Source organism: Schistocerca gregaria, chromosome 1 (assembly GCF_023897955.1).
Source record: "Schistocerca gregaria isolate iqSchGreg1 chromosome 1, iqSchGreg1.2, whole genome shotgun sequence".
Taxonomy (NCBI): Eukaryota; Metazoa; Arthropoda; class Insecta; order Orthoptera; family Acrididae; genus Schistocerca; species Schistocerca gregaria.
In genome coordinates this window covers 740,011,392-740,026,734 of record NC_064920.1, presented here as the reverse complement: position 1 = coordinate 740,026,734, position 15,343 = coordinate 740,011,392, and the positions used below count along the sequence as shown (strand labels likewise).

The 15,343-nt window shown below is 37.4% G+C and overlaps 1 protein-coding gene across 9 annotated transcripts in view; it reads right to left on the bottom strand.

The window, feature by feature from the left end:
- Positions 1-15,343, bottom strand: part of LOC126267316 (longitudinals lacking protein, isoforms H/M/V-like) — a 416,839-nt gene that overhangs the window by 129,074 nt on the left and 272,422 nt on the right. For 3 of the 9 annotated variants that reach the window (XM_049972551.1, XM_049972571.1, XM_049972579.1), the window contains exon 7: positions 8,915-9,344. The exons of the other annotated variants lie outside the window; for them this stretch is intronic. In XM_049972551.1, coding sequence (XP_049828508.1) covers positions 9,145-9,344 — 200 coding nt within the window. In that variant the 3' untranslated portion in view covers positions 8,915-9,144. Of the gene's footprint in view, positions 1-8,914; positions 9,345-15,343 lie in introns of those variants that run through there. 9 annotated transcript variants of the gene reach the window in all.

The window sequence follows — 15,343 nt, the reverse complement described above, 5'->3', positions numbered from 1 at the left end:
AGAGGTGGCTGGTCATAAAAGGGAAGGCAAAACATCATGAGAAGTAAGAGTGCTTAGATAAAATGATTGGATGGATATTCCACAAGAATTAGTAGAAAATCCCAGTGGACGTAGAATAAAACCTACTGAAATGATACAGGCAATGGTCAAAGTTTTAATAAATAACGAACCTGTAAATAACCTGCTCGATATTAGAGCACCTTTTTAGTGTGATGAGCGATACTCTGTATAAACAATTGAATAGTAAGCAAAAATTGCCTGTGTCATTAGTTTCAAACTCTACACTGTCAGGTACACTGAGTGCTCATTCCATTCCTGTGAAGTCTCAGCTGCAAGTAGAAGTAGTTGCACAAGGGAAAGTCTGTTAAGCACATTATTGTAAGCTCCTGCATTATCTTATCCATGAATCCATGTTCCAGACCACCCAGAATCCCAAACCCAACATCTCATTCAGTTTCACTAATGACACGTTCATGACCTGGACTGAGAGTGAGGACACCCTATCCACATTCCTCCAGAACCTTAGCACCTTCTCCCCACTTGACTTGACCTGATCCTCCACAACCCAACAAGTCACCTTCATTGACTTCAACCTCCACATCAAAAGTAGCTACATCAATACTTCCGTCTGCATCAAAAGTACTCAACCTTACTCCACTTCAACAGCTGAAATTCAGTCCACGTCATTAAGTCCCTTCCACACAGCCTAGCTACACATGGTCGTTGCATTTGTTGCAATGAGGAGTCCCCTCCAAATATGCCAAAGGTCTCACTGAGGCCTTTAGAGCCTGAAATTACTGTCAAAATCTTGCCCAGAAACAGATCTCCCATGTCTTGACTTGCCAGGCACCCGCCGTCCACACATATCCACCATTCATCCATGAAGGTGCATTCCTTTCATGACTCAGTACTACTCAGGACTGGAGCAACTGAATGATATTCCCCATCATTGTTTTGATTACCTCTCATAGTGTCCTGAAATGAAAAGTAGCTTCCCCACTATCCTCCTCACGACTCCCACGGTGTTATTCCACCACTCACCAGTCTATGTAACATCCTTGTCTGTCTGTATCCAAACCCTGCACCCAACACTTGCCTCATGGCTCCCATCCTTGCATCAGATCTAGATGTATGACATGTACCATATATCCTTCAACTATCATGTACTCCAATCCTATCACAGGAATCTCCTACCCTGCCAAAGGCAGGACCACATGTGAAAGCAGCCATCTGATCTACAAGCTTAGTGGAACCATTGTGCCATATTCTACATCAGCAAAAAAAATAAGAAGTTGTCTGTCTAATGAATGGACACTGCCAAACTATGGCCAACAGTTGCTGAACATATTCCCCAACACGATGTGCTTTACTCGAATGCCTCTTTCACAGCCTGTGCCATCTACAATCTTCCCTCTAAAACCAACTTTTTTGACTTGCACAGGTGAGAACTCACCCTACAACATATCCTTCATTCTCATAACCCCCCTGACCTCACCCTTCGCCAGTCCCTGTCATCTACCTACCTGTGCCCTTCCCTGCTCCCATTTCAGTACTAAACATGACTTCTATCTCACCAACACATTTACTTTCCCTTTCCTCCCTCTCTACTTTTCCTCTCTCTTCATTTTCTTACTGCCTCACCCTATCGTGCAGCTTCCAAAGCTGCACCTGTTGTTGTTGTTGTTGTTGTTGTGATCTTCAGTCCAAAGACTGGTTTGATGCAATTCTCCATGCTACTCTATCCTGTGCAAGCCTCTTCATCTCCAAGTAATTACTGCACACAACATCCTTCTGAATCTGCTTACTGTATTCATCTCTTGGTCTCCCTCTAAAATTTTTACCCTCCACACTTCCCTCCAGCACTAAACTGGTGATCCCTTGACGTCTCAGAATGTGTCCTACCAACCAGTTCCTTCTTTTATTCAGGTTGTACCACAAATTTCTCTTCTCCCCAGTTCTATTCACTACCTCCTCATTAGCTATGTGATCTACCCATCTAATCTTCAGCATTCTTCTGTAGCACCGCATTTCAAATGCTTCTATTCTCTTCTTGTCTAAACTGTTTATCATCCATGTTTCACTTCCACTCATAGCTACACTCCATGTAAACACATTCAGAAAGGACTTCCTGCACTTAAATGTATACTCATTGTTAACAAATTTCCCTCCTTAAGAATTTTTTTTTTTTTTTTTTTTTTTTTTTTTTTTTTTTTTTTTTTTTTTTTTTTTTGCCGTTGCCAGTCTGCATTTCTTATCCTCACTACTTTGACCGTCATCAGTTATTTTGCTCCCCAAACAGCAAAACTTCTTTACTACTTTAATTGTCTCATTTCCTAATTCAATTCCATCAGCATCATCTGATTTAATTAGACTACACTCCATTATTCTCATTTTGCTTTTGTTGATGTTCATCTAACATTCTCCTTTTAAGACACTGTCCATTCTGTTCGCCTGTTCTTCCAAAAAGTTTTTGTTTCTTATCACTGGACTTTAATTCCGCCTCCAAAATTTTTTGTTTCCTTTACTGCTTTCTTAATATACAGACTGAATATCATTGGGAATAGGCTGCAATCCTGTCTCAGTCCCTTCTCAACCACTGCTTCACTTTCATGCCCCTCAACTCTGGTAACTGCCATCTGTTTTTTGTACAAATTATAAACAGCCTTTCACTCCCTGTATTTTACCTCCGACACCTTTATAATGTGAAAGAGAGTATTCCAGTCAACACTGTCAAAAGCTTTCTCTAAGTCTACAAATGCCATAAACATAGGCTTGCCTTTCCTTAACCTATCTTCTATGAAAAGCCCTAGGGTCTGTATTGCCTCGCGATTTCTCTGGAATCCAAACTGGTCTTCCCCGAGATCAGCTTCTACCAGTTTTTCCATTCTTCTATAATTGATTCATGTTAGTATTTTGCTGCCATCACTTATTAAATAGCCTGTTCAGTATTATTCAAATTATCGGCATCTGCTTTCTTTGGAATGGAATCATCATATTCTTATTGAATTGTGAGGGTATTTCACTTATTTCATACATCTTGCTCACCAGAAGGAAGAGTTTTGTCATGGCTGGCTATCCCAAGGCTATTACACTCCTGACTTTTTACAATTTCTTTAGTTTTAATTTGCAATTCATAAAAATAAATCGTGGCCGAGTCCACATCTGCCCCTGGGAATGTCACACAACTTAAAATCTGTTTTTTACATCTCTGTCTTACCATAATATAATCAACCCGAAACCTTCTGGTGTCTCCAGGTCTCTTCCACATATACAGCCTTCTTTCATGATTCTTAAACAAAGTGTTAGCTGAGATTAATTGCACTCTGTGCAGAATTCTGCCAGGTGGGCTTCTCTTTCATTCCTTTCTCCCAGTCCATATTCAACCTACTACTCTTCTTCACTTCCTTTTCCTACTATTGAATTCCTGTCTCCCATGACTATTAAATTTTCATCTCAACTATCTGAATAATTTCTTTTATTTCATCATACATTATCTCTATGTCCTCCTCATCTGCAAAGCTAGTTGGCATACAAACTCGTACTACTGTGATGGGCATGGGCTTTTTGTCTATCGTGGCTACAGCAATGTGTTCAGTTTGCTTTTCATAGTATATTATTTGCATTCCTATTTTTTTATTCATTACTAAACACACTTCTGCATTGCTCCTATTTGATTTTGTATTTATAACCTTGTATTCACCTGACCAGAAATTCTGTTCCTCCTGCCACTGAACTTCACTAATTCCCATTACACCTAACATTAACCTAACCATTTCCCTGTTTAAATTTTCTAACCTACCTGACGGATTCAAGGATCTGACATTCCATACTCCAATGTGTAGAATTCCTGTTTTGTTTCTCCTGATAACAGTGTCTTCTTGAGTAGTCCCCACCCAGAAATCTGAATGGGGAATATATTACTCAAGATGATGTTATCATCATTTAACCATACAGTAAAGCTATATGCCCTTGGGAAAAATTACAGCTGCAGTTTCCTCTTGCTTTCAGTTGTTCGCAGTATCGTCACAGGCAAGGCCACTCTGGTTGATGTTAAAAGGCCAGATCAGTCAATCATTAACACTGTCGGCGCTGTAGCTACTGAAGAGGTTGCTGCCCCTCTTCAGGAACCACACATTTGCCTGGCCTCTGCACCTAAGCACCCCTGTTCTATCCCCACCATGTCCCTGGATACTCCTACATGCAGTACTAGCATCTTACACCACCCCTGTTCTACTACCCCTCCCCCTTTCTGCTCCGCTTCTCTTCCTTACCCACACTACCCCTCCCAGTTAGACAGTTTGTCACATCAGCTGCAGTTGCAAGTGGGCCTTAACACCCAGTGAGAATAACCATGTGTGCGAGTTTTCTTCTTCTGAAGCAGAACTTTATCCAAAATCTGAAATATTTCTAGCATTCTTTTTCATTGTGCCTGTCAGTGACACACTGAAAACATCAAATACTGTAAAACAACCATCTGGAGCAAGCTAAAGTTCAATGACCACATAAAACCAACTGTAGGAAAAGCAAATGAGAGGCTTAGATTCACAGGGGGGAAATCTTACGCAAAATTAATTAATCCATGTAAGTAATGTCTGATGTGGCACTTTTCCAAACATTTCTTGAGTATTTGTCATCAGCCTGTGGCTCTTACCAGGTTGGATTAATAGAAGAGATAGAAAAGGCAGAGTGAAGGGCGATACATGACATCATGTATCATGCACAAGAATGTTACTGGCATACTCAACAAACTCCAGTGCAACACACTACAAGAGATATGGTGCACCACGGTAAGGTTCACTGCTGAAATTCTGAGGGCATACAGTCTAAGAAGATTTGGTCAACAAATTGCATGACCCCATGTATGTATTACAAAATTACCACAATGTGAAAATTAGATCATATGGTTGCTTACCAACAGTTGTTCTTCTTGAGAACAATTTTTGAGGTAACAGGGGAGGGTTAAGTGGTAGTTATGTCAGAAGTACAATCTGCCAAACACCCATCATGTGGCTCGCAGAGTATAGATGTAAATAATGTCATTATAAGTTTTTCCAAGTGCTGATTCTGCAAATGTTTGTTCTCCAATTACAGCTAAAAGCTTTAATGGACCCACTACTGGTTTCAGCCTTTATATTAGTTCATTTTCAAGTGGTTCTTGAAACTTTTCTGAATTGCAATACATCCTACATTCCCGTAACACTCCTGACTTCAACCACTGTTAGTCATAGTCCTCTCCCATCCAGCCCCGTCTCTGTTTCTATTCCAGCACCACACGGCCCTCATTCCTCCATCACATCCAGTCCTTTTATTTCTCTCCTTTTTTGGTATCCCCCCCTTCCCCACCTCTCCACTTCCTCCATCTAACCTCCTGACTGCACACAGCTGCCCTACCCTCTTCCCACTTCGTCCCTCTGCACCTCCCAACAGCACATCACTGTCCACCACCACCTACCCTACTATTCCTCCCCCTCCCCAACCCAGCCTCCAACTTACCCCTACCCAGTTGCTGCTCCCATAATCGCTGCTCGCAATGTGGCCTCAGTTGCCTGAGACTGCACTGTGTGTGTGAGTTGTGTTTATGTGAGTGTGTATGTGTGTGTTTGCCGCCTAATTCTGGTGAAGGCCTTCCTGGTCGCAAGCTATATATTTGTGATAGTCTTTTTGTTATGCCTATCTGCAACTTAGCATCTCCGTTATATGGTGAGTAGCAACTTTCCTTTTCACAATATTGTTACATCTCATCCTGGATTTTCCACTGTTTGACTGTATTATACATAAGCTTCATTTTTTCCATCTTCTACTCTATACAATGTTTATATGTTTATCACATTTAAGGCAAGTTTTCAGAACCAATCCAAAATGGCGTAATATATGGCCCTAGCCAGAAGTCAACTCATTGAAATTCTGGACAGGAACTGGGGCAGTTTTTCATTAAATAGGATGTCATTATAACACATTCAGATAGGGGGATTGTATATACCTACAATTGTTTTATTGCTGCATAAACTGTCAAATCGATGACATATGGCCCTAGCCATAAGTCAACTCATTGAAATTCTGGACAGGAACTGGGGCAGTTTTTCATTAAATAAGATGTCATTATAACATATTCAGATAGAGGGATTGTCTATACCTACCATTGTTTTATTGCTGCATAAACTGTCAAATCGATGACATAAAAGCAAGCGTCTCATGCATCTCTGGGTGCTGAAAAACTATTGAACTTGCTGACAATCAATAAGGCACCATGACCTGATGGAATTCCAATTTGGTTTCTTAGCTCACATTTATTGTGAATCCTTCACATGGCAATCCCTAGCAAGTAACTGAAAACAAAACTATGGTTCTTCCTGTACATAAGAAGGGGAAAAGAATAGATATGCATAACAACAGACCAGTATCCTTGAAGTTGGTCTGCTACATGTTCTAAGGTTGAATATAATGAGAGAAAAGTGTATGACCATAAATTAGCATGGATATAGGAAGTATATTCAGTAACTATGGCAAAATTGTTACCAAATGCAGCCAAACAGTACCAATATGCTGTTATTCTTTTCTTGGCTGCTGAAGGACAAACATCGGTAGACAACCATCAGACAATAAAGAATGTATATGGGGAAGCATGTCTGTCGAAAACCACCATCATGGAATGATGTGCCAAGGGGTGCTGCTGCTTCCTGATAAAATGAGTACCCATATCACAACTGTCATAATGCAGAAGTTACGCCAACTCAAGTTGGAGACATTCAAGCACCCACCCTACAGTCCTGATCTCTCCCCATGTGATTATCACACCTTCAGTCCCTTAAGAAAGGACTTGAGGAGACGACAATTCCTGTTGGATGAGGGTATGCAATTGGACTTCTCCATGCAGCAGGACATGACATGTTATGAAACAGGTATCTTCAGCCTGGTGCATCAGTGGGACAATTGCCTCAGTGCTCATGGTGATTTTGCCTGATTGGCATACCGATTCTTTACTGTACAGCCTTCAAATGGAAACTTTTATGATCACACCTTATAGGAAATATGAAATTGTGAGCTTGTAACTTCACAAAAATTTAAAGTATGCTCCTGTTTGGTTATGAGTTTCTCTTACTGATTCATGTAAGATGAGTCTACTATTGTTTTTTCCGTGCACTCAGATGACTCAGAATATTTTCTTTACAGAATGTGTAAAACTTTCACACCATTCTAAATCCAGAAATGTCCAAGAATAATATTACATTCTTTTTATTTTATTCAGTACATATTTAGAATTAATTTTTGAATACCACTCTAAGTTTTCAGTGTCTTGTTCTTTTCCTACAATTAGTTTCCCTTTCCTTTCTTTTATTTTCTTATCAAAATATTGTTCAACGTGTGCAGACAACCTTATCATCTCTGCTTATCAAAACATGCACGACTCAGTATGTTGGACAGATAGCTAGCATTATAAAGACCACATAAGAAGTTATTGGCCTAAAACAGTAATGACACTGATGTCAACAATATGTTATGTTGTTACATGTTCTGCAATAGTGAAAGTACAGATTTCCATTGATGTGCAGAACAGTCTTGTGTATGAGAATTTTTAAAGAGGTGTGACAATAGATGTTGCTTTCAAGGGGACAGACCACAATACTCTGCTGTTACAAAATACACTGTTTTGCACAGAATACTCTGCTGTTACAAAATACACTGTTTTGCACAGTTTATTACCAACAGCAGTTCTTTTAGAGTTGATTGTGAATCTGTGCCTCTAGCTTCCATGTCCTAGGAAATAAGCAACTAAATTTACTGTGGGCATACTTCTCTCAGAAGATGAGTCATGCAATGAATGATTCAAAATTTCAGCCAATTTAAAACACCAAGAAAGTGCACAATACACTATTGGATGGCTGACTATTAAAAGTGTGGTAAATAGCTGACTCAGAGTGTATTTCAAAATATTACAGTATATTTTGCTTGTAAAAATAATGATAAATAAGATTTACACAAGAATATTGTTGTATTGGTGAATCTTGACCAAAAGCATATGTGGAAATGAATATCTCGGTAGTGTTTGGATGATTTCAGAAAGATTCAAACTGTTATGGTGTTTTTAGTGTAGATGAGAATTAGTTTCACCAATCCATCTGTGAAATTCGACAACAATGAAAACAATATAGAGTCAGAGGTGCTCTGTACAATAAAAAAAGAAGGATAGCTGACAAGCAATGAAACTTTGCAAAGACTATGACCAATCTTTTCTTTTGTGCAAAATGAATTGTTCTTGATTGCCTTCCAAATGGTAAAACAATACTGTTGAACACTTAAAAATTCTTGTATACCAACTGGATAAAAAATTTCTTATCAACACTTATCCAAAAACATACTTCGGTAGAGCAAAAGTGATGTAATCTGAAGTGTCAGTTGTTGGAACGTTGGCCCCATTCACATGATGTGGCACGCTTTGCTTTCAACCAAGTCACACATTTAAAGAAATGTAGTGTTCAAAAACATTTTGAATGTAACAAAGAGGTTGTGGTCACTGTAAATTAGTACATCTGTACCTTGCTGAATTTCTCTTACAGGGTGGAATGTATTCAATAAAAAGTACCGGGCAAACTGCATTGACCTTAAATGGATATACATTGATAAAGCAGTGCATTTTTATTTAGAAATAGTCTTTCACTGCTACATGATAACTTTTTATCGTGCTCTCGCCGCAGCAATTCTGATGACAATTTGTAGTGGAAAATGTTTTTCAGTAGCTCTATGAACAAAAAAGTTATGGACTACCAAATTTGCCCATAACAGAAATTCTGATTTTAATTTAATAAATTCATGCATCTAGTCACCATAAATCCACCCTTAGGTATATTGCAGAAAAACTAGTAATATTTTCAAGCAAAGTATCACTACAGAAATAATATACTTGTTCACAGTTTAGAAACAATTTATTTATTTTTTAATGAAGGCAAACAAGAATTTCCCATTCTATTTTGAATATTCACACTTATTTCCATTCACACAGTGCATTTTAGACATCAAGAAAATAATGATTCCATTATTTTACTTCAAACCTTCCACAAGTAAGTTCTATAGTTTAATCAGACACACTTTTTCCAGTTTGTGATTTACAGTTGACAAACAATGACTGCATTTTTCACATTATTTTTCTTAATATGAGAGATGATTATGGGTAGACTGTATAGACTCTATTTCATTATTTACTGTAATACATCGGCCACGACAGCCCCTCTGATATTTCACACATCTCCAAGACACTCTGTCTCCTCTCTGAGAATCAGCATTATAAATAAAGCCATTGTAGACTAGCTGTGTTCTACCTTTAGCACTTATGGTGTATTGCAGTGGACCTACAAAAAAGCAGGAAACTATTATTTGTTGTTGTCTACTGAAATACCGGCCTAGACAGTTTAGTAAGAAATTACACACGTAACTATCTCAGAGCAAAACTAACTCTTCATTTAATTTCATGTTTAAAATAATATCAAAATGCAAAAAGCAGCTATAAAATAAATTACAGAATGATGATAAACATAATTTTTAACAGATAAGCCAAGATAAAGTTTTATGATAACTTAGTTGTACCTAAAAATACAAAGGAAATCACAAGTGAACTTGAATAAGAGATCAAGTTCCACAAGGAGTTTGTAATATATTTCAGTTCACAATAGATGTAATATAAACTATCTGAAGAATAGCTGAGAATCTAAGAAACTGCTTCACACAGTTCCTGGTGAAGAAATGTGATAAGTTTTCCCATGTATAAGACGTATCAGCTTCTTTTACACCTGAAGTTTCTGATAAAAAATTTATTTCATAAACTGTAGTATACTGTAATGTGTCTTTTCATAAAAAATAATTATACATTGTCAGAACAGCTATACCATCTGACAATATGATATAGCATTTACAAAATAAGTGGAATGCTTACAAAGTAATTCCAGACAGGAGTGATTTTTCTCAAAAATCATTTCTGCAGACTGAACAATAAGTTATCTGTGTCACACAACAGAGAAAAATTAAATCTTGTTAGAGCAACATATGGGAACTTCTTACCACATTTCTGTTATTGGAAACTGAAAACACACATGGCAAAGTGTGTCTGGCTGAATACATTTTGCTAAGAAATGATCTAGAAAAATTTGTCTCCTTTTAAAATACTTTTATCATAAAATAAAAGTAAACAAAAACAGATGAGTGGAGTATTGATCTGACTTAGTAAATGACAATGTATTTCTGCAATGTTCATATTTTCACAACCTCATGCAGGAAATAAAACAACGTTTAATACCTGTGTTGCAAGAAACCATATGTATGACATATATCACCAAAAAACTTAAATATAAATGAAAAAGGTATGACACAATAAAAGTCTTTGTTGCTTACAAGTGAATTAAACAACAGGAACACACTATAACAAGAATGACAGGCACATATCTTCATTCTAAAGAGGTGTTGCCATAGTGGAGATTTCACTTTATGAGAGGAATACAATGGAGATGCCACTATAAATAACAATCAGGCATTTGATTAACTGTTATTGTTTGACATACAGTTTACATTCCCTATTTCACTTGTGTAATACTTAGAACTAGTCAATAAAATGCACATCAAAAACCAAAGTAGTGAGCAATATGCAAGAATCAGAAAGATTAGTTTACCAGTTAAACAGAAATACATTATTTTATAAAATGATCACTGAACATACTTTAAAGCAGAACTACACCAAATGCTATGCAGTTTGAGTATCAATAACAGAAATAGTACAAATATAAATTCAGTACTCTCATTTGCAAAATGTTTTATGCATTGAATAACACCAAAATTATTGGTGGATATCTCACCAATTATAAACTTTTCTGTGCAAAGTTTTTAACACAAGAAAGGACACTTGTTAATGATAAGAAACTGAGAGAGATATGAAATGTAAACAATTAGTAGCACTAATTTATGTGAAGTATAGGGCCTGAACAGCAGTTCCTGAATGGCCACATTAGGCCTCTACATAAGGGACAGTGGAGGATTGTTGAATGTTGTGCATAATTGTCAGACAGCAGTAAACTCTTTGTTGGGGATTACTTCAATGGTACCAATGGACACAAAATGACAAAATTGCAAAATGAAGATAGTTTGTAAGCTGGTGAAAATACAACCTGTACACAGCAGCACATGTGAAGAAGATATTTGTCAAAAAAATGTGACAAGACAAAAGCCCCACAATGAATTATGAAATGTGACTTTGTCATACGATGACTTACATCTAATTCCAGTTCCAATTATGGGCTGCAGAACTTCATTATTAAGGCGGTGCCTGAGGTAGCATCATAAGTAGTTAGTAGTGGTTTGGTTGTTTCTTCTGATGTTTTGTTTTGCCAGCAAAAGTGGCTGATGAAACATAAGGAAAATGAAAAACTGCTGGTCAAAGAACCTGAGAAGACCTAGAGCACATCATCAAGTGACCATAAAAGCCTTGGAAATGCCATATTTCTTTACTGTTGGCTCGACAATTAGGTAAAGCTTTACTTTATGCCAAACCAAAGACTTTTGGTTACAAGGGTTCTGTAATAAACACTGTTGTCAACTGGTAACACATCATATTTTATGCAGGACTAGCTACCTGGCATTGCCCTAGTATGTATTTATTTCAATTTTATTAGTGCATCTCCTCCTTCCCCTCCCACTGTTCACTCCTGTCTATCTGCTTCTTCCTCTTCTCTGTGCCCATCTCTTGCGCCCCTCTCTTTACCCACCTCCTGCCCTCTCTGTATCCACATGCTCCTCTTTTCTTCCTATGTCCATCTCATCTTTCTCATCCCTCTCCCTGTCCAACTTCTCCTCTTCTCTTTCTGTGGCCATCTCCTCCTCTCCCTCTCTCTGTCTGTCTTCTTTTTCCCTCTTATCTCCTGAACTATGTGTCATACAATGAAATAATTCTGTAGATACATTTAGCAGCATATGTGGATACTGTCTGCTAAATTTGTTGTGAAGAGAATAGTATCACATAAGCAATACATGGAAATGAAATGACATCATGCCTGATGCAACAGTTTTACTGCATGAGCAGCGAAAATGTATTGAATTATAAACTTCTTTCCTTTCATCATTTTGTGGGGTTGTCTGAGTGAAAAGGTTTTATAAAGTTTTGACATTATGTGTAAAGTTTGTTGGAAGTCACTATCCTCTTTCATCCTCAAATACTGGATTATGCACATAAGTAGCACTACATTATACTGCAAGTAGTATGGAAGACTGGAATAAACACAGTGTAGATTGTATAAGCATAGTATTCATTACTTTAAAATGTGTCACACAGCACATACCAACCAAGAAAAACATTTTCACAAATATGACAAATTTCATAAGTCAAAGGGTAGGCATAAATAACTCTTTGAGAGAGTAAATATTTTTTCAATAATTCACATAATATTCGTCAAATGAATAAGTATCTTATACTACATACTTTCTATAGTAGCCTGTGTTCTTTCTCAGGGGTTAACCTATTACCTTACAAGATTTCATCAAAATCGAATCAGCAGGTCAGTAATAATAGTAATTTAAATGTCACACATGATGCAGTTTTTCAAGCATCTCAGTGTTTATGACATCATATATCCTGAAATGTGTGTCATACATAGGTATAATTTTGCAGGTACATTCAGAGGATGTGAACACAGTCTGCAAAGTTTGCCATGAATGCAGTTAGTAGGAAGAAGCAGTAAATTAAAATATCATGCCTGATGTGAAAATGAACATCCAAAATGTAGTAAGTGATCAACTTTTTCCTTTCACCATTTTCTGGGAGGGGTGCATTCAGTGAGAAAAAGTTTTGTAAAGGGCTGAAATTATGTGCAAAGTTTGCTGCAAGTCACTAAATGCTCTAAACTTAAACAGTGGATGAATGAAATCTGGGTATTCAGGCATAGTAGCTACACTGCTTTTTCACTCCATCCCTTTGATAGGTGAGTGGTTCTTAGCGTTCCCAGACAGTAAGTGATATGTGTACCAAGTTTATTCAAAACCAGTCTAGTGATTTCAGAGGGGATGTGGAACATTCATTCATATATACATACATTTTTATAATATGTATGAATATCATTTTTCCCATAATTTGGTTTTGATGAAATATTTGCTCTATGGTGACCCTATGTATGCTGAAGCTACCAATGAAAACCCAATAAAATCTGCCCAGCAGTTTTGGAGATTAGTGTGTTCAAAGACAAAGAGACAGACACGATGGTTTTACAAATTTATTATTAATAGAAATGGCAATTAAATCACTATGAGTTTCTCAGAAAGAAAATTTTTCTTTGGTTTCAGTAATTGATGGATCAAGAGAAAATTACCAATCAATTCCAACTAACCAAAACATCAAATGAAAAGGATGTTGGGGGACTTGTTGTCACTTACTTTTTTATGACTTATGTACATAGCCATATAAAACTTTTTGAAATACATCTTTCTCACCTTTTACTGTTAAGACGATTCATTCATAAAAATGTTCTATTGCAGTTTTGTCCATTCAGCCATTATGAAGTGGAGAGAAGTGAAAATATTGTGCTGTATGACATGTCAACATTTTAAAAATAGCTGACAAATATACATGTCAATAACAGAAGGAGTAAGGGAACTCAGCGAATATTAAGGCATTGAGTCATCAATAGGCACATAAACAAAATGGAAAAGATTTCTAGCTTCCAGGTCAAGTCTTTATCAGACACACACACACACACACACACACACACACACACACACACACACACACACACACAAAAGCACGCGGAAAAAAAATAATAAAAAGCACATTCACAGTTACATTCATTGTCCCAGGTGATTACGTTGTGCTGGTACTGCAGATTGAGTGGGCTTGAGCTCCAGTTCTAGCACAATTTAGTTAGCCAGGACAATGTTTTTACAGTATATGTGTATGTATGTTCCACAATGACTCAGCACCTCAACTATTCAATCAGTTGTTACTTCCACTCCTTCCATTACTTATATTCCATCTAGGATTTTACATTAACATATGTATACATCTTATATATTTTAAAAAATTTTACATTTGCTAAGTTACTGAAGTTTTGCTGTACTCCTCTTCAAACTGACTAAACCGATGAAAGTGCAATAATGGATTTTATGGCTAAAATATAACCACTGTTTGTCAAAATATCAGAACCAACTGATGACACCACAAGATTTGTTATTTCAACACCCCAACCATGGCAGTATGTTATACACATGTATATAAGACAACAGGTGGTAAGCTGGAAATGTTTGTGAAACCTCATTTGAAGAGACCTGTTTCAATGGCTAGTTCAAAAAATATACATGTCAAAATATCAGAACCAACTGATGACACCACAAGATTTGTTATTTCAACACCCCAACCATGGCAGTATGTTATACACATGTATATAAGACAACAGGTGGTAAGCTGGAAATGTTTGTGAAACCTCATTTAAAGAGACCTGTTTCAATGGCTAGTTCAAAAAATACATATTGGATTCCTGAAAAGCATATTATCACAAACCTACCTTTGCCTTCAGCAAACATCACTGGATTGGTACTATAATTACCCAGATGCAGTCATAACAACAGCTGACTAAAAATTTTTGTAGTTATGAAGACTGTGGCGATACCTGTAAGACACCGCTAGCCCACGCCTTTCGCGGTGTGCGTTTAACCCCATTTAAATGACGCGCCAAGCGCGCGCTCAGCGGCTGTACGATTAATTAAATAATCGGCGTGCTAATCACAGTTGAAATCTCTGGTCCAGAGGGATGTGAAGAGGCTGTGGTCCAGAGAGAGAGTAGAGTCAGTCGAGTCTTGTTCAGTCTTAAGAGTCAGTCGAGCTAGAAAGTGTCTTGTGAAACGATCATTCTGTGGATAATATTAGTGTGATGATTTCTTTTATATGTGTTGTGTTGTCTTCTTCGATGAATAAAAAAAAAATAGGTAAAATAAATTTTTGTGATGTCCATCAATAAGTTCATTCCAGTAAAAATAGAACCACTTCCCTTCACCTTTATTCACCCTTTTTTCTTTCTTTCCTTTCAACAAAACAAAAAAACAAGAATCATACCCTTTTGTTTTTAATTCCGGACATCACAAGACACCTATACATGACACTTGATAACCACTACTGAGTACTCCCAAGACTTGGGAACCTATTTAAAGAACCTAAACAATACTTGGGAACCTCTATTAACTGACTCACTAACAGGCTTGGCAACTACACACAGCCCGACTTGCCTTAATCCTTAAGTGCTGGGGAGGGGAAGTGGATTTTACTGCATTAGAAATGACTCCACCTGTGGGGACAGCCTTTGACCTCCACTCCCACCCCCTATTC